Source organism: Eschrichtius robustus, chromosome 6, assembly GCF_028021215.1.
Source record: "Eschrichtius robustus isolate mEscRob2 chromosome 6, mEscRob2.pri, whole genome shotgun sequence".
NCBI classification, from domain to species: domain Eukaryota; kingdom Metazoa; phylum Chordata; class Mammalia; order Artiodactyla; family Eschrichtiidae; genus Eschrichtius; species Eschrichtius robustus.
In genome coordinates, this window is record NC_090829.1 from 106,257,283 (window position 1) to 106,279,438 (window position 22,156).

Below are 22,156 nucleotides of genomic sequence, written 5' to 3' on the forward strand. Positions count from 1 at the left end.
GACTTTTATGTTTCCTCTGGTCACACTAAGTAAGAGTCTTTTTTTTTAGCTCCTTCCCCCTCCTCTTTTGCCTAGGGTAAGATGGAGAGGGGACAAGAGTGGTTAGGTAGGAGAAATGTGTGCTTTGTGGTGAATTTTATCTTGTCTATAAAATAATAGAATCATATAATAAAACAATAAGATTACGTAGAAATTATGGATGGAGGTATGTTGTTAATTGAAAATTCTTCTGTAGTTGTTATAAGATATAAACCTGAAAAATCACTGTTAGTAATAATATATATATATATTTCCAGTTAGTTTTTAGGGACATTGCATAGGCAAAATATTGTTTATAAACAATAAATTATTTTCTAATTTCACATACTCTAGAATAATGGTCAAAAAAAGCCTTTAAGTCAATACATTTTATATGTATGTTGCTATTAAAATATATATTAATATCATTCTAGCAGCTTTATGCCCTTCTAAAAGTTTAAATGTTTTATTCTTTATCATTCATTTAGTTACTTCACCTCGAAAGAACCCCAATCTTTTCATAATAAACTTCTTTAAACTAACATCGACATCGCACAAGTTTTTGGAATGCTTTCTTGAAGTCTTCATTAAAGATTGTATAAATCAGTGGGTTTATAAGGGAATTGAGATATCCAAGCCATGTCAAAAAATTTGACATTTCTTCAGAAATTTTACACTTTTCACAGACATTAACAACCAATTCTTTTACAAAAAATGGAAGCCAACATATTACAAATGCACCCAAGATTAATCCCAGGGTAGTGGCTGCTTTGCGTTCTCTTGTGCCTGAGATCTTTTGCCTTCTCCAAGATCTCTCATGCTTGAATTCAGACCTGGGGCTTTTCACTGTGCTATGAATTTTATCAAAGTCCGTTGATGGATCAGATAAAGACTTTTCTAGCATGTACGGTGTGGAGACCGGTCTAATGCTTTTCTCACCACTCCCCAAAAGGTGACCATTCAGTTCCTCCTGGGCAATCCTACTTGCTTGTCTCTTGTGGTATAACGTCTTTGCTGCTTTATATATTTTGTAGTAGAGGATCAAAATCAATGTTAATGGGATGTAGAAAGCTCCAAATGTTGAGTAAATAGTGGAAACAATGTTGTCGTGTTTGATGATGCACTCATCCTCTCGGCTAGTTCCTTGGTGCCTCCAGAATAGAGGAGGCATAGAGATAAAAATAGATATAATCCAAACTATGGTAATCATAATGCCAGCATGCTTGGCAGTCCTTTTCCTGGCATACTCAACAGCATCTGTGATTGCCCGGTACCGATCCAAAGCTATAGCAGAGAGATGCAAGATGGAGCAAGTGCAGCACGTGATGTCAACGCTCAGCCAGATGTCACAGACCACTTGCCCCATAATCCAGCTCTCTCTCACAATATACACAATGCTGAAAGGCATCACCAGGACAGCTACAAGAAAATCTGTGACTGCAAGGGAGCAAATTAAGTAGTTGGCTGGGTGGTGTAGCTTTCGGGTCACAATAATTGCAGCGATCACAAGTGAGTTAATGGTCGTCGTCATCAGTGCCAGCCCAGAGAGAATGAAGGACACCAGAATTTTGGATGGCATTCTGTCGAACAGTTCTTCCGAGGTCAAGTTTTGATCAGATGAGTTTAAGAAATCCATCTTTTGTTTGATTTAGAAGATTAATATAGTTGAAAAAACGGACACCTGTAACAAAGGAGAGGAAAAGCAGTTCAGAGAAGGCTTCAAAGATTTTTCTCTTCCTTTCAGAATAATTTTTTTTAAAGTATACATGTATCTTTTTCCAGAATAGTCTATGGATTAAAAACATGGAGTTCAGATAGCAGATTTTCTTTTTCTTTACATTTAAGAAATACAATAAGAACAGTAAAAAACAATAACTTTAAAAACATTTTCTTAAAATAGGGCTCAAATAAAACAATTTTTATGCATAAAATAACCTATCACTAAAATCTCTACTATTATAAAAGTGTTTAAAACCTATATTAATCTTAGCTATGTTTTTCTCTTTGTCTACAGCAGAAAAAGTTTAAAAGCACATGTCATTAGTATATATTTGTGCATTATATAATGTAATATAAGAAAATATCATTTTAAAGGCAGTATTCAAAATCATAAACAATTTTGTACTTAAAGTTACACTGAGAACATTTTCATTGGGCTTGTGGAGACTAAAGGAACTTTCAATGTATTTTATGTCAGGATATAAAGGTTATAAAAAGAAAAATAAACAAAATTAAAATATTTTTAGTGTATTTCTAGCATTCCATGATCATTTTATGAAATTAGGAAAATGTCAGAGTGTTTAGTAGTCTTTGTGGATATAAGTAGTTAGTTTGGTTTAAAAAGATGAAATATAACTAGTTGGAACCGATAACCATACAACACTGCCCATAATTATAATGACATATATGACCAAAATAAACCACTGAACGAGGTGAACCTTGCCAGTAAGAAAAGCTCATAACGTCACACACCCTGAAATGGAAATTATTCTTTACAAGACTCCATCGTAATAACCATGTAACCTTACTTCTGAAAGGGAACCCTCCAAACGTGGCTTATAATTTTTATTTCAGTCCATGATATTACTTAATTGCAAGTCAAATACGAGCAATTAGAGTGTAATTAAATAAGATTAATCGTTTTTATAAATAGTTTTTATTTTCCAAATCAGCACTTTTCTCTTTCTTTAATAATTCTTTAGTAGCTACCTACATCTTTGGAAAAGACAGAGAAAAGATGGAAACCTGAAACTTTATTCTTAGTTATAGTTATAACTATTATTGTACCTCTATATTCCTTGAATTATTTTTACTTTAAAGTGGTTATGTTTTACTAATTGGAACTGATAGAACAATAATTTAAAATACTTGATATTTTTATATCAAGTGCTTCTTATGAAGTGTGTGTGTATACATATACGATTATGTATATATATATTATAAAAACTTGGAGTGCAGCATATTTAATATCCTACTTGTGTTTGAGTTACCAGTACTAAATTTAATTTTTATTTTCTCATATTCATTGAAGGCGGGTGTTGATGGCTTGCTCCTAAGCAAATTGAGTGGCAGAAGAAATCTGAATACACGAGACCCATAAAACAAATGGTCCCGTATGTAATTGAAAAGGAGTTGTATATCTAAGTTATTTATATCAACACTTACCCATTTGTAAAGGGCAACTAAGACAACTTCAGATAAAGAATGGAGGCTACAATCTCCTTAGAAATTCTAAACCAGTGGTTTTGGAGCTCTTTTTGCCTCAGAGTCACCAGGAGGGCTCGTTAAAACAGATTATTGGGTCCCAGTCTCTGGAGTTTGAGATTCAGTAAATCTGGGGCAGGGCCTTCAAAACTGCATTTCTAACAAGATCCCACATGATGCTGATGCTGTTTGTCCAAGGAGTCAGGTTTCTGGCGGGTAATCAATACGGTTCTTCCTCAGCTCTTTGTCTAATCCTTTCACGGCTATAGCCTTTATGAGTTCCTCTCATAAATGTCAGAGAGCAGCTCTGACATTTCTGCTGTACAACTTTCTCAGCACCTCTCTTGCTCACATTCTTATTTCTTGGAGCTTTTCAAATAAATGATCTTCCTTTAGCTTTTCTTCTGATGCCTCCCTATTTTGTTTTCCAACTTTTTATTATGAGAATTTTCAAACACAAAGTAGAATAATGCAGTACACATCCATGTGCCCTTTACAGAACTTCATCAATTGTCATCATTTTGCTAATCCTGCAGAAACAAGTGTTAATTATAATCAGAGATAAAACAGGATTCAAACTTTGTGGAAAAGAATAAAATATACTTTTTTACCAGCAGTCAAATGGTGAAAGTGGGCAGAATCATTGCGTGGTGCAACATGGTAAAATAAATAGAGGGTTAAGGTCCTTAATAGAAGGATGCATCCTGCATGAAAGGAGGTGGGACATATTTTATGAGCCCCTCTTCATACTGTAGGAAGAATCAGGACCACAGCCTATCTTTTTTTTTTTAGATTATGAAGTTAAAGAGAACAGCAAAATCATTTTGGTGTAGCAGCAAATCAATGGATTATGTTGCTTATAGACAATCTCTTCTAAAATATTCCTCTGAAACTGAGAAGCTGAAGAAGGCTGATGAATCACCTACTTTAAACTGTAATTTTTGCTTTTCATGTATGTTTAAACCTAAAACCTCTCTTTTAATAAGCCTCTACTGAAATATTCATTTGTGGAATAATTCTAGCAAGTTTTTAATGTAAATATTCAATAGTTTCTATAAAGAACTCTTGTTTCTTTTTCCTGTTACAGTCCCTTCTTATCAAAATTGCTAATGTGTTGTGTTACTTAGGCCTGCCAGTACTGGGTAAGTTAAAAGGAAGAGGGCAGGGAGAATTCTGTCTTTGCTGCCATCTGGCTTTTCTTCCCCTTCAAAACAAGGTCTCTTTTAATCTATGTAAAATTTTCCTTTAGGTTTTTTCCACTTAAGCCGAATATCTTTGAGCCACTTTTTTTTTAACATCTTTACTGGAGTATAATTGCTTTACAATGTTGTGCTAGTTCCTGCTGTGGACCTAGAGTCTGTCATACAGAGTGAAGTAAGTCAGAAAGAGAAAAACAAATACCGTATGCTAACACACATATATGGAATCTAAAAAAAAAAAAAAAAAAAGGTTCTGATGAACCTAGGGGCAGGACAGGAATAAAGATGCAGATGTAGAGAATGGACTTGAGAACACGGGGAGCGGGAAGGGTAAGCTGAGACGAAGTGAGAGAGTGGCATGGACATATATACACTATCAAATGTAAAACAGATAGCTAGTGGGAAGCAGCTGCATAGCACAGGGAGACCAGCTCGGTGCTTTGTGACCACCTAGAGGGCTGGGAGGGAGACGCAAGAGGGAGGGTGTATGGGGATATATGTATACATACAGCTGATTCACTTTGTTATACAGCAGAAACTAACACTACATTGTAAAGCAATTAGACTCCCTGACTATTTTTAATCCCGACTTTGTGCAGCTCTTGGACCCCCTGCTCTAGACATGTTGACTCCCCTTCTAGAAGGTGAATTATTTGATTAACTGATTTCTCTAAGTATCACACTGTAGCATTTAAATTAGGCTCAATAAAATGGTACTTAATGCTAAGGGAAAAAACCAAAATGTGTCATATAAATTCTACTGCATTTTACAAGAAATTTTTCCATTATTAACTTTAGAAAGTTAATTAATCTTCTGAAAATTGTTTTTGTAGAAAACAAAGAAAATAGGAAAACAAATGCAGCCAATCACAATTGGGTTCCTTTTTCTTTTTTGTCTTATTTTCCCTGCCACTTAATTAGAATTTCAATAAACCATCTACCTTCATTAATTCAGACATGGCCTCTAATCAGATTCATTCTTACTCCTTTACATCTTAGGTTCCCACAGTGAGTCCTCATGGCGCTAGGGACCACTTCTGGGTTACTAGACATAGACTATGTCACACACGTTCTCCTCAAACTATATTCTGTATTTTGAATGTATTCACGGGGAAATAGTCAGGATTATTCTGTAATTAGAGCCTGTAGTCCCATCATTTATGTGTAGCCTTCCTGATAATAACAAAGAGAGAAAAACTTCCCCAGGCTTAACTCCATGAATATTTGCCAATGTATTGATTTAGCCACACGGTGCATTTTACTTCTCCGCTTACACATAGTTTTTAAAATCTAATGTTGATTTATATTCAGATGTCTGATCTTGATGTCCTACTGTATCGTTCTCATTCAGGTTAAACTATAAGCTCATCGGGGCATAGCTTAATTTACTTTATATTGTAAATAACCTGGGGAGGGGGGTCATACACAAATAGTTTTAATAATAATACTGTAGAGAGGCAAGAAAGCAAAATTCAATTCTATCAAGACCTCGTAAGAACCCATAACTTGGCTGCTCCAATTAGAATGATAATAATATTTATCATTTCTGAGTGTTTAATTCTGCAGGAACTATGCTAAGTGCTTCGCATATGTTAACCCATTTAATCCTCACTGCTAACCTATGAGGTAGGTACAGTTATTATCTCCCATTTCATAGGTAAGAAAACTGAGGTATAGAGATTTAATGAAGTCCTTTGCAATGAAACATAACCAATGGTTGGTGGAACAAACCCATTCCTTTAATCACCATTTTACTGTCTATGAGGTATTTATTACTTTACTTTATAACTCTGTTCTAGTCATGAGATCTATAAAGTACTTTTTCTGTAAAATAAAGATTGTTATAGAGTAATAAGTATATTCAAATGGAGGCAAATATCCAATAGATTGAACTGCTTATTTCTTTTTTTTAAATGGAAAAATAATATTTATTAAACCCTTCCAAAGCTGTTAAAGAATAAAATATATACCAGATGTGAAAGTCCTTTTAAAAAACAATACAGAAAGAATACATAACGTTTGCTTCAGTTATGATTACATCTCATACAGTAATAAGGTCTTTGTTTTGTGTGGTTTCACATTCTTGTGAAGTAGGAAGGGTAGGCATTTGTGTCCCCATTTAGCAGATGTAGAAACTGAGGCTCAGGAAGCCTAAGATCCACAATTGATAGGTGATAGAGGAGACCTTGCCTTCTGAGTCCTCGTGGCCTGATTCTCCCTCCCAGCTGCTTATTTCTTGCTGGGAATGTTTAAGTTAGGGACCAGGTCTAAACGTATAAATTGTGTAAATGTGCAAAATGTGTAAGGATGTGTTCACAGTGTTTTCAAATTTCTTTACTGCCTTTCCAACTCTGAGTCTTCCCTTCTGTTCTTATTCTATTTCTTTATCCCATTTATTCCTTTAAGAACTATTCATTGAGTGCTATTTATGGGCTAATTAACCTGCTAGGTCTAAAAGATACCAAAAAAACAAACAAGCAAACAAACTTATCCCCATTCAAGACAAAACAGCAAAACAACACATTGTCCTTGTCTTTAAGAAACTGCCATGGTAGTGAAACAGCTAAATACTTAATTATAATACAATAATACAATGCAATAAGGGCATCATAGAGGTTTGTATAAAGTGTTCTAGGAATACTGGTGAGGGAGAACTAATCGTACCATGGTGAAACAGTGAAAACCTCTCCAGGCTGAAGTTGAAGTATGAGCAAATTAAGAGGCATATAAATGCAGGATGCATTCAGACATGTGAATTAGTTCAGTGTGGATAGTGCAAAGGCATATTAGCATAAAGTAAGGGATGAAAGTTAACTGAGGAAGACAAAAAAGGGACTGGCATGATATGATAAAGAAACTGGATTTTATTTTACATGCAATCAGAATATTTCAAAATGTTTAAGAAGGTAAGTGAAAGGATAAGATCTACGTTTTGGCATAGTAACGTGCACAGGTAGGGTGATACGGCTTGAAGAGAGTGGTGCCACTTCTCTAGGGAGAAGGCATAAGAAAGATTACACAGCACTCTTAAGAATGTAGCTGAAATTAGAACTTTATAAGGTCATTGGAATAAAATTGGCCTAGGTTTTTGTTACCCTCCATCAGGGATCCAAAATTATGGATTATATATCCCAGAGAAAAAGCTAATTAAATTGACTCAGGATTGGATCAGGAATGGGATGCAAAGTGGGGTCAAAGGCCAAGAGAAGATAGTGGCGATGCTGGATCAATGCTAGTTTCAGAAAAGACCAGAACAGACCAGGGAGGGCAATTCTACGAAGACACAGACCAGGGTCTTAATGAGTTTAAGGAGCAGGTGTAATGTAGGCTCAGGTAATGTGTGAGGATGAAAAAAGGAGAGACCGCAGTTACTTTCAAAGCCTGGGATTGCAGAGTTTCAAACTTAACAAGTGATACCAGGGCTAGGGTATGGAAATGTTAAGAATTGCTCTAACTCCTTCAGACCAGTGATGACCTGCTTACAGAGAGCCTTGTGGATCCTTACAAAAACTTCACAGCACCTCTAAAGTCAACAAAAAATTGCTCACATTTTCCATGTATGTGTATAAATTTCCTCTTCTATATTTCTTTATCACCGCCTGCTGGAATTTGATCTCTAAGTCCCTTGAATTCTGATTCTTGATATACTCTGCTCAGACTTGTCAACTCAACTTTCTTTCTGACATTGAATACTCACTCCTTCCCACCACTTCTTGCTTCAACTCTGCCCATATTCAATTTAGGTGATGTGCCTGTGACTCCCAGATGTCTGGCCTAGTCTCACTCTCAGCCTGTAGATTAAGATTACCTTTTCTTTAGTTTGTCTGCTGGATCCAATAACTCCTGTTTCTCTCATACTCAAAATACTTTCACCTTCTTTCCTGGCTACCCCAAACTCATCCAATCATGGCACCAGTCTTGAAGTCCATAACCTCATGTTTTGCCTGAGGTCAAGAAGCAGATGAGGCTCCTTTAGGCTGCAGTGCCTCTTGATTCAGAGACCTGTGAACTAAAAAGACAAGTTATCTATTCCCCAATCCCCAATATGTAATAGTAAGTCAGGGACAGGATAATGGCAATAGACATCCCCCTTCAAAAATATGAGGAAACGCATAGTGGCCACTGATCTGAAAGCCAATCAGACAAGTCAGAGTGCTCTACTCTGAGGGTTAGAAATGCACCTTCATTAAGCCCACTTTGGCTCTCTAGGTTCCCCAATTCACTGTACTCTGTGGATCTTGAATCCCTTCTCTGGGCTCTTGACTCTGCTCTCAGAGAGGGCCTGTCTTTTCTATGAGAAATAGTCTGGGTTTACAGTTAAGTAGACTTCTTGGCTTGCTTTCTGCCTATAGAAAATCTTTTCATTTCTATCTCTTTCCCCTTTGATCCAAGTTACTATAAACCTCTTATAAACTTTGTGTTTCTCTGTGAATCTGACTGGAATTCACTATGTGCCCCAACGTGCCAAATGCGTAACTTTTCAAGACATTCTTCTCTCTACCTTGTACAGAATGTGAGGGCTGTGGCAGGACACTTAGGATTCTTAGAAGCCTTTCTGTCTAGCTGAGGGGTGCTACTAGGCACTCCCTTAAATGTCTCAGAGCCTTAATAAAGGATTTTATAGCCATACCCTTGCTCTGTCCTTTACCCTCAGGCCATGTTTACTTTGAGAATCTTTTGCTACCTGGACAGATCAGTGATATGAAATAGCTTTGTTTTTTTATCTGCAAGTCCTGGCCCTTAAATATTTCTTCTAAATTTTGCTTGCAAACTTTAATTCCGCTCTTTCTTTCTACACTACATTATACACAGCTAAGAAACTGTCAATTGGCACTTTAAACATTCTGCCTGGAAATCCTCTTGGCCTGATCCTCAAGTTCATCAAACACATTTTATCTTTCAGTTACTGGAGACCTCACTTTTACAAATTGTTTTGCTACTACAAAAAGTGGGTTGCCCTCTTTCTAGTCTCTAAAATAGCTTCATCACCTCCTTTCTAGCCTCCACTCAAAGTTTGTTCACTCACTCTTTTTCAGTCTCTGCCTGCTACCTGGTCCCAAAGCCAGTGTCATGTGTATTGATGTGGAGTTGACAAGAATGGACTGTGCTGGATTGTTTGTTGTCAATCTGGCATCATTATGAGCTCCCAATCCCTGCAATGTAAAGAAGTAGGGAACTACATTTCCCAGAACGCCCTTCTCTAAAGAGTCTGGTTTTGGCGTTTGATAACAAGAGGGATTCCCACAAGGTTTGGGAGGCAGAAGAAGAGGGGAGCTGATGATTCTCTGAAGGTGGCTGCAGCCAGATGAATGTGCAGACATTGACAGTAGCTTCTGTGTGCTCTTGGAAATAGTCGTTGGGAATTTTCTCAGATGTTTTTGAGAACTACAACAGTTTCCAAGCAAGCCTTTGAGAACTATCTACTTTGGGGCTTTAGGCTGAGGTGCTTCACCGTCTGCTTCTTTAACTTTAGGCAGTAACTGGACTGATTTAAAATTTGACTTTCCTGACCTTTTCCCCTTAGCAATTACCATGTACAATTAGCAATTGTACAACGTACAATTACCATGAATGAGGAATGATGTGGTACTCGCCCAATATTTGAGTTAAACTAGAAAACGGATAATATGTTAGCAGGCTGGAGAAGAAAATTTTGAAAGAACATGTTCAGGATCTTTCCCTCCTCTGTCCTAACATTCCTTCTTCTTGAGCATTCAGTAAGGCAAATAGGTCACTCCATAGTGACACTGGAAATGATAATGTCTTATGTACGTGGTTATCACCAGGAACTAAATAAAGAATCTGGAAATTCTGTACCCTTACAGGAAAGTTACTGAAAAGTTGAGGTTTAGCTATATGCTAGATGTGAAGAATATTTTTTAAAAAATTCTTTCTCAAGTTAGTTAATTATTAATAATCTAGTAAATATCTTAATCTAGATATTTAATTTTTTATTCTTTTTTAAAAATTTTATTTATTTTATTATTTTATTTTATTTATTTATTGTTTCTGGCTGTGTTGGGTCTTCGTTGCTGCACACAGGCTTTTCTCTGGTTGTGGCGAGCAGGGGCTACTCTTCGTTGCGGTGCGTGGGCTTCTCACTGCGGTGGCTTCTCTTGTTGCGGAGCACAGGCTCTAGGCACGTGAGCTTCAGTAGTTGTGGCACGTGGGCTCAGCAGTTGTGGCTCATGGGCTCTAGAGCGCAGGCTCAGTAGTTGTGGTGCATGGGCTTAGCTGCTCCGCGGCCTGCGGGATCTTCCCGGACCAGGGATCGAACCCGTCCGTGTCCCCTGCACTGACAGGTGGATTCTCAACCACTGCACCACCAGGGAAGCCCTAATTTTTTATTCTTAAGCTAGAATAAAATATTGGATTGGACAAATTCTATCTCAAAATTTGGGGCAACAATATCTAAGTTTACCTAAACATGAATAAAAATGTCATGGTAAATTATTTGGAAAAAAAAAAATCACATACTTAAGTTGTGTTAAACTCAATGAAAGCTATTGTTACAAGGTTAGAAGAGATCTAATTTTAGTGATGATATTTGATTTAACAACTTCAGTTTTTGTTGATGCATAATAATTAGTTGAACAAGCTAAGCTGGGAAGGTTTAAGCAATTTCAAGCGTAACAATCTCTTTTTTTCTTTTTTTTACTTTTTGTTGTTGTTTAACCAGCATTTGAAAGGCATTAGACTGTTACTTATACTTTATGCAAATGTAACTAATGGAACTAAAAGGCATTTCACTTGATCATGATATATGTGCTTCCATTTTATTTTACTTTATTTTTGTTAATATGCTAAATTGGAAGTATTTCTCCTCCTCTTCTTTCATCTTTAATCCACGTTCTCCCTTTTGGCCCCTTAAGCTTTGTAAAGTACATCTTTATAGCTGGTACGTTTAGTAAGTACCAGCTGATTAACTGAATATCATAAATAAATGATTAATACTGACATTTATTGGGCACCATTGGCTTGGTAGGGCTGGTAAATGAAGCAGAAATCTAGTAACATAGTGTGAATGCTTAATTGCTGTCAGTTGAAATTGGGTAGTTGATTTGTCTTCTTTAACTAATGATATTATAGAATGTTCAGCACTGGAACACAAGGCAGATGTTATGTAGCCATGATTTGGAGCTCTGCTCAAGTGCAATCAGGTCTTCCAGTCTGCTGGTTAACCAAGGCTATCAACTAAAATATGAAAAAACCCTTAACTTTTAAACTTGGGTAAGACAGGCAGTGACTGAGACATATTTAACCTAAATATTCACTGGCTTTATATAAAGTACAAAGTAGCCATGATTTTAAATAAGATGGATATCTATTTTTATTTTATTTTGTCGGATTTACTTAATGCTGTAGAATATAATATCTTGTTTGTCAGTCTTTTACACAGTAAATTATCCTAGACTGCCAAGGTACAAATTGAAGCACAAAGTAAGGTTAAGACAGTAATATCTTGAGATTCAGCCCCAAGATCATTATAAGAAATCTGTCTATATCTGAATGACAAGAAAGGAGAACTACTCATGTACTTTGGCTTAACATGTTTTTCCATCTGAGAATATTGAAATGTTACTACCAAATAATTTTTCTCTTCTTCAAGATTTTTAAGCTAGGTTTTTATAACTTAAAAAAACAAGTTCTCATTCAATAGCTTCAATTACTTCTACCTTTTTTAAACTATGGCGACTACTATCTTAGTAGCTATTATTATCTCTAGATTAAAAATATTTTAATACATGTACTTGGAACTAATAATAATAAAGTAATGTGTTTTAGAGAAAATTATTAAAAAATTCTAGAGAGTGGGTTGGATATTTCAGAAATGACATGGTTCAATGATACGATTTATATATTACCTATTGTGATTTAACATAGACAAATCTGAACTGTCATCTGAATGGAATAACAAAATATCAGAGAACACAATGGTTGAACCTCCTGATTTGTCCCCTAAATTCTCAGCATCAATCAATCAATATTTATTATTTTAATAAAACAGAATTAATTTAATCTATGTGTTAACCTGCTCTGTGAATGTAGAAAGTCACAGAAAATTGTAACCTTTTTTTGACAAAATAAAAGAATATCTACTCAAAAAGTAAATAAATATTCATTAAGCAACACAGTGTGTGTTAGGTTCTACATGTGATACATATGCATAAAAGATGCAATTCATGCCATCAAGGAGTATATTATTTATCAGTAGTTGGGGAAAAGAGACATACACCTATTCAGCAAATATTTATTTAGTTTCAGCATTGTAGTTGGCACTCTGGATATAAAAATGAATATGTCATAAAACATTTTTTCAAAGATCTCACTACCAGGTTATATGAATCACTGTACTATAATAAGATGATAAGTGCATTATAGTAGTCACTAAAAAAATATTTGCAAACATTTTCTTTTCTATAATAGTAGTGATATTAACAGCCATATTTGTTGGATATTTAATATTTTAAAATATTGAAATGTTTCTCTACCAGTCAGTAAATAAAATATTAAAAATTATAATAAGCAGTAAATCTAATAATATACATTCTAAAATAATCTCGTTAATCCAAGTCAATCAAGAAAACTATTGAAAAACTGCCCTCTTATTTTACTGAGAATTGATAATAGAGATATTGAATATGGAAAAATCTCAGGCAGAGTTTTGAATATCATTGCTAACAGTTCAGCGGTAGTTGAGGGAGGTTCTGCATGATGAACAACATTGTTACTGTTAAGAAATCTTCTTGAGATTATGAGTTCTGCAAAGATGTCCATTGGTGCCACTGAGGTGGGTGATAGGCCTGTGTGTTGTTTCTGCATGGCAGCTGGTTTCCTTGGTTGGCTGCTGAGGAGATGGAGGTGGTAGCAGGGGCAGGAGCAATTGCTGCCCTGCTGCTCTAGAGCTGTCCAGCATGCCGAGGTGGCATAGGTGGCATTGTTGTCATCGAGACCTGTCTCTGGGTCCAGGTCATGTGGGATTCTGACATCTAGGTTCCCATTTGGTTCCCCTACCCACACTGCATCTTTGTAATTAGTCCCTTTGTAAATAAATTCTTTTTGAATTATCCTAATTTGAATGGGCTATCTATTTTCTGTTGGGAACCTGACTGATAATAAAAGTCATAATTCCCTGGCAATGACTGTAACTAACAATGATCACTTTGGTAGTGGGCCTGTCTCCAAAGACAAGTGAATCCAAAGACAAGGGAGTTTCCAGAAAGGGGATTTTTGTTTTTACAATTTTGTTTTCAACTAGCCACATGTGAGTATTTAAGCTTGGATCTCTTGAAATGCCTTTGCCACCACATAAAGCCCGAGAATGAAGCCAGTACTTATAACCTGAAATGTACTATGTGATACATACATTTAGTAAGTGTATTAAAAAAGAAGCCATGTTTATTCACATGAGGTTGCAGCATTACTGCCTGGGACTTAGGGGAAGAAAAGCCCTTACACTGGAGTTTAAGACTTAAATGTATTGGGTCAACAGATGTTTGGGGGGAGTAGGCGGCAGAGAAGGTTTTTTCAGAGAAGAAATATCAGGAAGAGTATGGTAGGGAAATAATTTGAATGGGTATTATAGTTGAGGCTGAAAAATCAGACAGGAAGTAAGAGCTTTATATATACCACAATCCGGGAGGTCATAGAGAGCCACTGGAGAATGGGAAGCAGGATAGGCAAAGATTAGAGGTCATGATAAGAGATCATTAAGTAGTTCAGGTGAGAGACAATCAGTCACCAGCTAAGGAATGAAACAGGAGGATGGGGAGAGATAAATCCCCTTTTAATATATGACAAGATTTGACAGTTTATTTGGTTTGGGAGGAGGTGAAGCTTGAAGAAGAAGAAGGAGCCTAGAGTGACTGCTATGTTCTGTGATGGGCAACCAGTTGGATGATGATGGAACACAGGAAAAGGAAGTTTGAGAGGCATGGAAAAGGATAGGATCATGGTGAAAGTAATGGATAGTTTCAAACACATTGAGGCTAACATATGGGACAGCCTATATGGAGTTGTCTAGAAGGCAGACCTGGACTGGAAATTTAATTTATAATTCACACATTAGTTGAAACCCTGTGCATCTATAAAATCACCAGGGATTGGTGAAGACAACACATCAAAGAATGAATGGAAGATGAAGAAAGGGAGAAAGTCAGTGTGAAGTAAAGAAAACATAAAATTTAGAAACTTTATGAACGGCAAAAAATATATGAAAACTCCAAGTTGAGAAATTTGATTTTTTTTTAACACAAAGATACTTTTGTATATTTATGCAGCAAGGAAGCTAAAGTTCTCAGGCAAAGTAAAAAGCTTAACTGGCATTTATTTGTTTATTATGGCTTTCCTCATTAGAATATAAGCTATGTAAGAGGAGAGAGGCTTTAATCTCCGGGCCTGGAACAAAATTTGGCTCAAAAGTCACTCAAAAAATATTTGATGAATGAAGAATGAATGAATGAATGAATGAAAAATACTCTGTGTTAACTGAGAGTGAAGGAAAGCATGCACTCTTACCTGCTGCTGACATAAATTGGTCCAACCCCATGGAGACAATGTGGAAATAATCTCTGGTACAATCATTCTATTTCTAAGAATTTATCCTGTAAATATTTTCCACATGTGAGAAATAAATATGAACATCAATACAGATAAATTATTGTATGTATATCCTTCAATGAACAAAGAAGCTCTTTATATTCTGATATGAAAAGATTTCCAAAATATATTTTAAAGTTATAAACCAGAGTGTAGAAAAGCATGGATAGTATATTACTATTCCTGTAACATAAAGAGTATTTATAAATACATATGCTTATTTGCACATAGAATATCTCCAGAAGGATACACAGGCAACTGGTAACTGCCCGGATGAAAATAGAGGTATTTTCCCCCTTAAATACTGTTGAAGATTGAAATTGAAACTAAGATTGTTGATAGCCCCAAACAGTCATCATCCACAAATTCCTTTATGATCAGTGACACGCCCACAGCTTAGAAGAAAACAACAGAGAGAAGCTACCCTTTAGCCTGTTACTTTTTTTGTTTTAAAGTACTTAGGTGAATTAACAGGCTATTGGCACCGTGTGGTGACACCCTTCAGAACACATGTGCCATCTTTCTTACTCAAATACTTGTATAATCTGTGCACTGTCAAAGATGTCTTTGCTCGAGTATTTTTGAAAGAAATACAGAAACCGATGGTGAAAACTGCGGTTGTCTCCAGGGAATAGAAATGTGTGTCTAGTGAAACAGGGTTTGGAAAGAGATTCTAAAATTTTACACTCATTATACATTTGTAACCTGTTTTCTTAAGAGGAATAAACTAAAAAACTAACAACATAAACAAAGTCATTGAGCACATTAGTTTGTGTCAAACACTTTCATAAGTACTTTGTATGGTGTTATCTGAGACCAGGAGGAAGGAGATAAACGAAAGGAATAAGTCTGTAGCTAGTGAACATGTGAGCTTGTACGTATTGGGGAAGCGGGTGGAAATGGCAGAAACCTGGAGGTTTTCACGTGTCATAAACTCTGTTGTTTCTTTGAATAGCTGAGGGGGAGGAGGCAGGGATCATGAAAAGTATGATGAGCATTTGGCACAGTTGCTATAGAGAGTAGGAAAGGAGGTGAGCAAAGGCAAATAAAAGAATTCTGTGAATTCTTTAAAGCAGTATAGGCATCAGTCTTTATTACAGTGCTGTTATTCTTCAAGAATGCTCAGTAGCCCCGGTATAAGAGTGGAAAATGAACATTGTTAGGTTATATATCTTGCTGTGGGAGAACAAAGTAGCAAGGAAGTTGAGGATAATAGGAGAAAAGTAGCTAAAATCAAATGGTAAATGAAGACACCCATTGGGAAATTAGATTCTCCCTTAGCCCATGATTTTCTGTTGCTCAGCACCCAGTCTCAGAAGGTAGGCTCCCAGAGTAAAATTCTTTCAGAAAGCCTCCAGCTAGCTCTTCCCTGAGTGGCCCTCACTCACTCAGGGAAACATCTGCAAACATCTAGCACATTCTCTAGCTTTTCCTCTAGCTCAGTGATTCTTTAGTTGCCATTCCCGGTCCAGCAGCATGAGCATCAGCTGGGAACTTTTTGAAATGCAAATTCTTCTTCCTTCCCTGACACTGAATCGGAAACTTTGGGAGTGGAGCCCAGCGACCTGTGCATCTGTGCATTAACAAACTCCTGGGAGGATCCTGAGACTAACAAACCTCCTGAGGATTCTGGTGCAGGCTCAAGTTAGCACCAGCTGCTTTAGCCTGAAATAGCCTTACCTGAGAGGACCACTTGGCTAATTAACTCTATCACTTCCTTCTAGTCTTTGCTCAAAATTCCTATCACTCTACTTAATATTTCAATCCACCTTTACCTCTCTTCCTCTTTATGGTACCCCTTCCTCATCTTCCTAATCTGCTTTAATTTTTCTTTTTTCCTTAGCATGTATGATCTTCTATATTATATACTTATTTATTGTGAAAGTTTTTGTCTATCTCTACCCACTAGGATGTAATTGATTTGAATGTGGGGATCTTTGTTTTGTTCATTGATATATTCCAAGTTCCCAGAACAGTGCCTGATGTCTAGTAGGAGCTCAATAAAGATTTGTCAAATGAATTTTTGTCCATTGTCTCAAGAAAGAGCCATTCCCAAAGCAGCCACCTTTGCTGGGTTTGTGGAGAAGTAGTTTGTGAATAGTCTCCACCCTTAGGCTGTTCCAGGTGTGGGTCCCCCACCACTCCCTGCTGTCCAGACTCCAGGAGTCATACATCATGCTGTTTGAGCAGTCTCACTGAAGCTCCGCTCTCTCAGTTTGAGGTGAGGGGGAAGCACAAATCACCCTCACCTCCAGACACACGTCATCATAGGAAAGGCGGTAACTCTCACAAATCTGTAACTTTCTCCAAAGATCATCCTCACCCTCTTTTCCAATGCCTACCCTCTTCAATTTCAACTCTGTCATAATATTGAGCTGGTGAAGGCCTAAGAGATACAAAACTTAGTTTTCCCCTGCTCCTTTCTCAGTCCTGAATAGGGCATGGGTCCATATAGCATCTTGTATTAGAATATGGGGTAGTTGGTACTTATTTTCTTAGGGTGTCAGCCAAAATCAGAATGTTCAGTTTTTATTACATGCTACATGGTCTTCTTGCTTGGCTTTTGCAGTTCATTCTTTTTATTGAGGCAAAGTGAGCCTTTAAAACCATAACTAGATGATTTTATTCTGCTCTTTAAAATTCTTCAATGACTTTTCTTTTTGTGTGTGTGATTTATTTATTTTTTAATATCTTTATTGGAGTATCATTGCTTTACAATGGTGTGTTAGTTTCTGCTTTATAACAAAGTGAGTCAGCTATACATATACATATATCCCCATATCTCCTCCCTCTTGCCTCTCCCTCCCACTCACCTGATCCCACCCCTCCAGGTGGTCACAGAGCACTGAGCTGATCTCCCTGTGCTATGCTTCAGTGACTTTTCATTGTACTTAGAATAAAGTCTGGATCCTTAACCATGCTCTTCAAGACCCTTCATGAATTGGTCCTTGTCCGCCTTTTCAGTCTTCTATGGTATCACTCTCCTATATACTCACTATTCTTGTAGCCACACAGGCCTTCTTAGTTTTGCTACTCCGTAAATTCAAACTCCCTTCTAAATTAGGGCCTTTGGACTTGCTGTTCCCTCTGTTTGGAAGATTTTCCCCTAGAAAACTTGCCCTTGTCCACATTAAAGTTTCAGACTCTATCGTATTATTTTTCTTCATAATATTTATCGCTATTGGAAATTCTTATGTTTCTTACTTGTGTGTGATCTGCTTCCCCCACTAGAATTTAAGATTCATGAAAGCAAGGCTCTAGACTTTTTGGCTCAATGCTGTAACTTCAGTGCCAGGAACAATATCTAATATGTAAGCTTTCAATAAATACTTTTGACAAACATTTTATTGCGTGCTTCCTAGGTGCCAGGCTGTGTATTACTAGCACAATTTTGATAAAAAAATTTAGTCCCTGCCCTTAAGAAACTTTCAGAGTATGAAAAAGATAAGAAAAAGAGCCAAAGTTTCATGTTGTATGATATGTGTTATATAAGAGCGAAGTGTTAGGGCTTCTATGGAGGCAGAGAACGAATCCAGTGTGGCAGAGAGAGTCTGGGTAACCAGAGAGTGTAAGGCAGAATTTTAGAATGCAGAGGCTGTTTCCTGACTTCTAAAGTAAAGCCAAATGAAGGATGAAAAGAGCTAGGGGCAGAGGGAAGGAGGTGGTTGGGTAATAAAGAAGGATGATGACCTTGTATCTCATTTCTGGTGTCTCTACACTGTCTGAAGAGCTTGATGTTGATATGAGAGCCCACTCAGACTTGTCTTCCAGACTCTGTCCACTTCTGTCACTGCTTATTTTGTATATATACATATTTCCACACATCTAAACTATAATAGCCTTTCTGAAACAACATTTATTTGTATCATGTGATGGTATTCTACTGTGATAGAACACCTATAATAACACTCAAGAAACTAAATGTATCCAAAATTTCTATTTATTCTTAGATTGTTTCCAGCACAGTTGATTATTGAAGTATTGATCTTTTTGCTCAAAACTGGTTTAAAAACCATAAACATCAGTACTATGAACAAAAGAGTTAAATAAATGTCATTTAACCCATTTCTATTTAAAGTTTATTACTAGTAAGATAGACTTAGGTTAATGTTTTTGTTGCCTGTACTGTCTTTCTTTCCCATTTTTAAAATTGAAGTTTAGTTAATTTACAATGTTGTGTTAGTTTCAAGTGTACAACAAAGTGACTCCGTTATATACACACACACTATATATATTGTGTGTATATTCTTTTTTTAAGATTCTTTCCATTATAGATTATTGCCACATATTGAGTATAGTTCCCTGTGCTACACAGTAGGTCCTTGTTGTTTATCTATTTTATATACAGTAGTTTGTATATGTTAATCCCAAACTTCATTGCCTGTACTGTTAATAGGAGTTTTCAAGGTTGGTGAATCAAGTAGATAATTCTGGAAGCAAACTCCATTTGTAGGTTCAGCAAGCAAAATAATTAGTAAAGAGTGTATGAGTTATTGTATTTGAAAGATTTTCTAAGCCCTGTCAAAGCAAAGTCATCATTTTATGTCATGAGTTTTAAAAAGTACTAACATAATCTAATAATCAATAAGTATTTATTTTATTCTTAGATCACTAATGAAGTTGTTTTTTTGCCATTTGGGTTGAGTCAGTTGAGTCATCAACTTAAAATTAGGCATTTACCATTTTCTTTCAGATGTCAATTGTCAAAAAATGATGAAATTACAGTGCAAAAGATGTCCATGTGACAGACCATTATTTTTCTATCAAAGCTAAAGTTTAATAGGTGGTAGAAATCAAACACCATATTTAGCAATCAATTTTCTCCTTTGGAAAGGAAAAGCTCACAAAAATGGAAGAAAGATTGATTTAGGAGTTAATTATGCAACAGTTCTGATACCCCTCTTGGTGTGCTACTCTGTTTAGGAAAAGGAACGACGTAATATGAAGTCCCTAAAGGACATTTTAGTGAAGAGCTTGAAAGGTCATCTGAGATCCAGAGGAACTAAAGAAAAGAGTGAAATATTCAGCTGATGTGGCTTTAACCTGGATAGGGAAAGACTTAGTCATTAACTCTTTGGCACTGACTTGAAGAACAACTCATGGGCACATGGATATTCCTTGCTTTGATCTCTCCTAGCTAAATTTTGTATTGTACAAGCCATCTGAAAGTAGCGTTTTGTGGGTATAGTCCTTGACATTTGTGTTAACTCTGTGCATGTCATATCCTCAAAATGCCTTCTAAAATGTATTGCTCATAGGGTATGTTGCCAGTTATTCTCCTAAAGATAGCATTATTATCTAGTATCCTTGGAATATGTCTATTAACTTTACTTTTAAGAAGGCAGTGCATGATCAAAATGCTTTTTATCTGTACAGAAGGTCCAGAACGGAATGGTTGCCTCTCCCAAATCGTGCCTTGGTTTTATATGGTCCAGTTCAATCTTATCATTTCTATTCTCCTGTTTTATAATTTGACATTACTTACCTACTTTGGATTGAAATTTATTTTTGTAATATATATGAGCAAATAAGTGAATAGTTCAAAAAATAATAGGAAATGTCTATTAAACAGCTTTTGGAACATCTTTTTAAAGACCATGTAATGTAGCATATTATTTGCATAGAAACATATGTCACTAATTCAGAGAGTTCCTGCAAATTCATTTTATTAATTGTATTAATCTCAGGTTATGAAGGACATGTCTAGTTATAAAAAAGAAAAAACAAATCCAATCAAGCCAGCTAAAGAAAGGGGATCACTAGAACAAATGACTTTATATCACACAAGGGCCACTCAGGGGACTGGAGACGGTTATAGAAAGGAGATCCTCTTACTTTCTTTCCAGATTCAAGTGGTCTCTCTCATCTGCACTTTTCTTTGCTGTTTTCTTTCTCTGCTTGCATGTCAACCAACATGAAATTCTGGCTCCAGTGCTGGATAACCTTTTCATTCAAGTCCTGCTTCATCCAGCAGTTAATTGACTAGTATCTCCCTGCCCTATTGATAAATTCTGAGGAGAGAGTTTGAATCAATTTTAGAGTAAGATGTTGTTTGGGTGATTATGTTGCCAGAGTTGGCACCAGATCCTTGCTCAAAATCCGCAAAGCCCCACATTTAACAGGAGCTAACTTAAATCTTTAAGTCCCAAGGTGCAGAGATAAGAAGGGAAGCTATAGGAAGAGAAAAACAAAAAACAGATAGAACAAGATGGAACCACGATGGTGAGGAATATGACCTCCAACAGACCCTGGGTCTCATAATACACTGATTTTACTACATTAGTGTTTTAATGACACATCTACTGGCAGCCACGACTGGAAGTCAAGGACCAAAAAAGGACAAAAAGAGGGTGGCACCCCACTCCTTCAGAAAGCCCTGGTCCTTCTCCAGTAGACTAATGCCTCTGCCTCCCCATCATTAGCCTCACTCCTCCTTCCTATGTCTTTACTCTTTAAAATCAAATCCCTCCTGCCATGTGGGCCAGAAGATGATCTGTGAACTAAGTTCCTGCTTCTCCATTCTTTGGCCATTGACTAAAGCTTGAACTGCATTGAACTCAGCTTTGGTTTTGTTATTTGGCTACAAGAACCTGAAAGGAAAATACCTTTTCCCACTGAGGCAGAGGGCCTTGGCCAGGCTAGGGCCTGAGCAGGGGTCCATACAACTTAATTCGGTAACAATTACTCCGAACTATGTCAACTAAGTTTAAATATTCAATAGTATTGAAGAATTATGTATTACTCTCTGTTAATGATTTTTGTTGGTATGTTTACGGTCAGGATAAAGAAATGACATCAGAGCTTTAGGAGTGACTTACTCTGACCTGATGTATACTCAGTTGAAGATGAGAGGATTCAGCATAAGGGTAAGGGGTACATTGCATTTTTATACTTTAATATTTGTGGATAATTTTATAGCATTTTAATGTGTACTTGCCATTAGAAGGGCCCTGAAGGAGATTGAATACCTAGGCATTCTTCCAAGGCAGGGTAAAAACCAGATGAGTATCTGATGGCCATATTTTGGGCAACTGGTACAGATGTTGTCCCAGTCTCTTTGAAATGTGGTTAATTCTTCCTTTCTAGGTCACTTTGTATTTGTAGGACTATATCAAGGCAGTTCCAGAAGAAATTAC

At 36.5% G+C, this 22,156-nt stretch overlaps 1 protein-coding gene across 1 annotated transcript; it reads right to left on the minus strand.

Moving 5' to 3' along the window:
• Positions 1-556: 556 nt before the first annotated feature.
• On the minus strand, positions 557-1,654 carry HTR1F (5-hydroxytryptamine receptor 1F). Its single transcript, XM_068545606.1, has one exon. The coding sequence runs from the start codon at positions 1,652-1,654 to the stop codon at positions 557-559; it is 1,098 nt and encodes a 365-aa protein (XP_068401707.1).
• Between the last annotated feature and the right edge of the window lie 20,502 nt (positions 1,655-22,156).

Coding starts and splice junctions, on each gene's coding strand:
- HTR1F (XM_068545606.1), bottom strand. CDS start 1,654: ATGGATTTCTTAAACTCATCTGATCAAAACTTGACCTCGGAAGAACTG.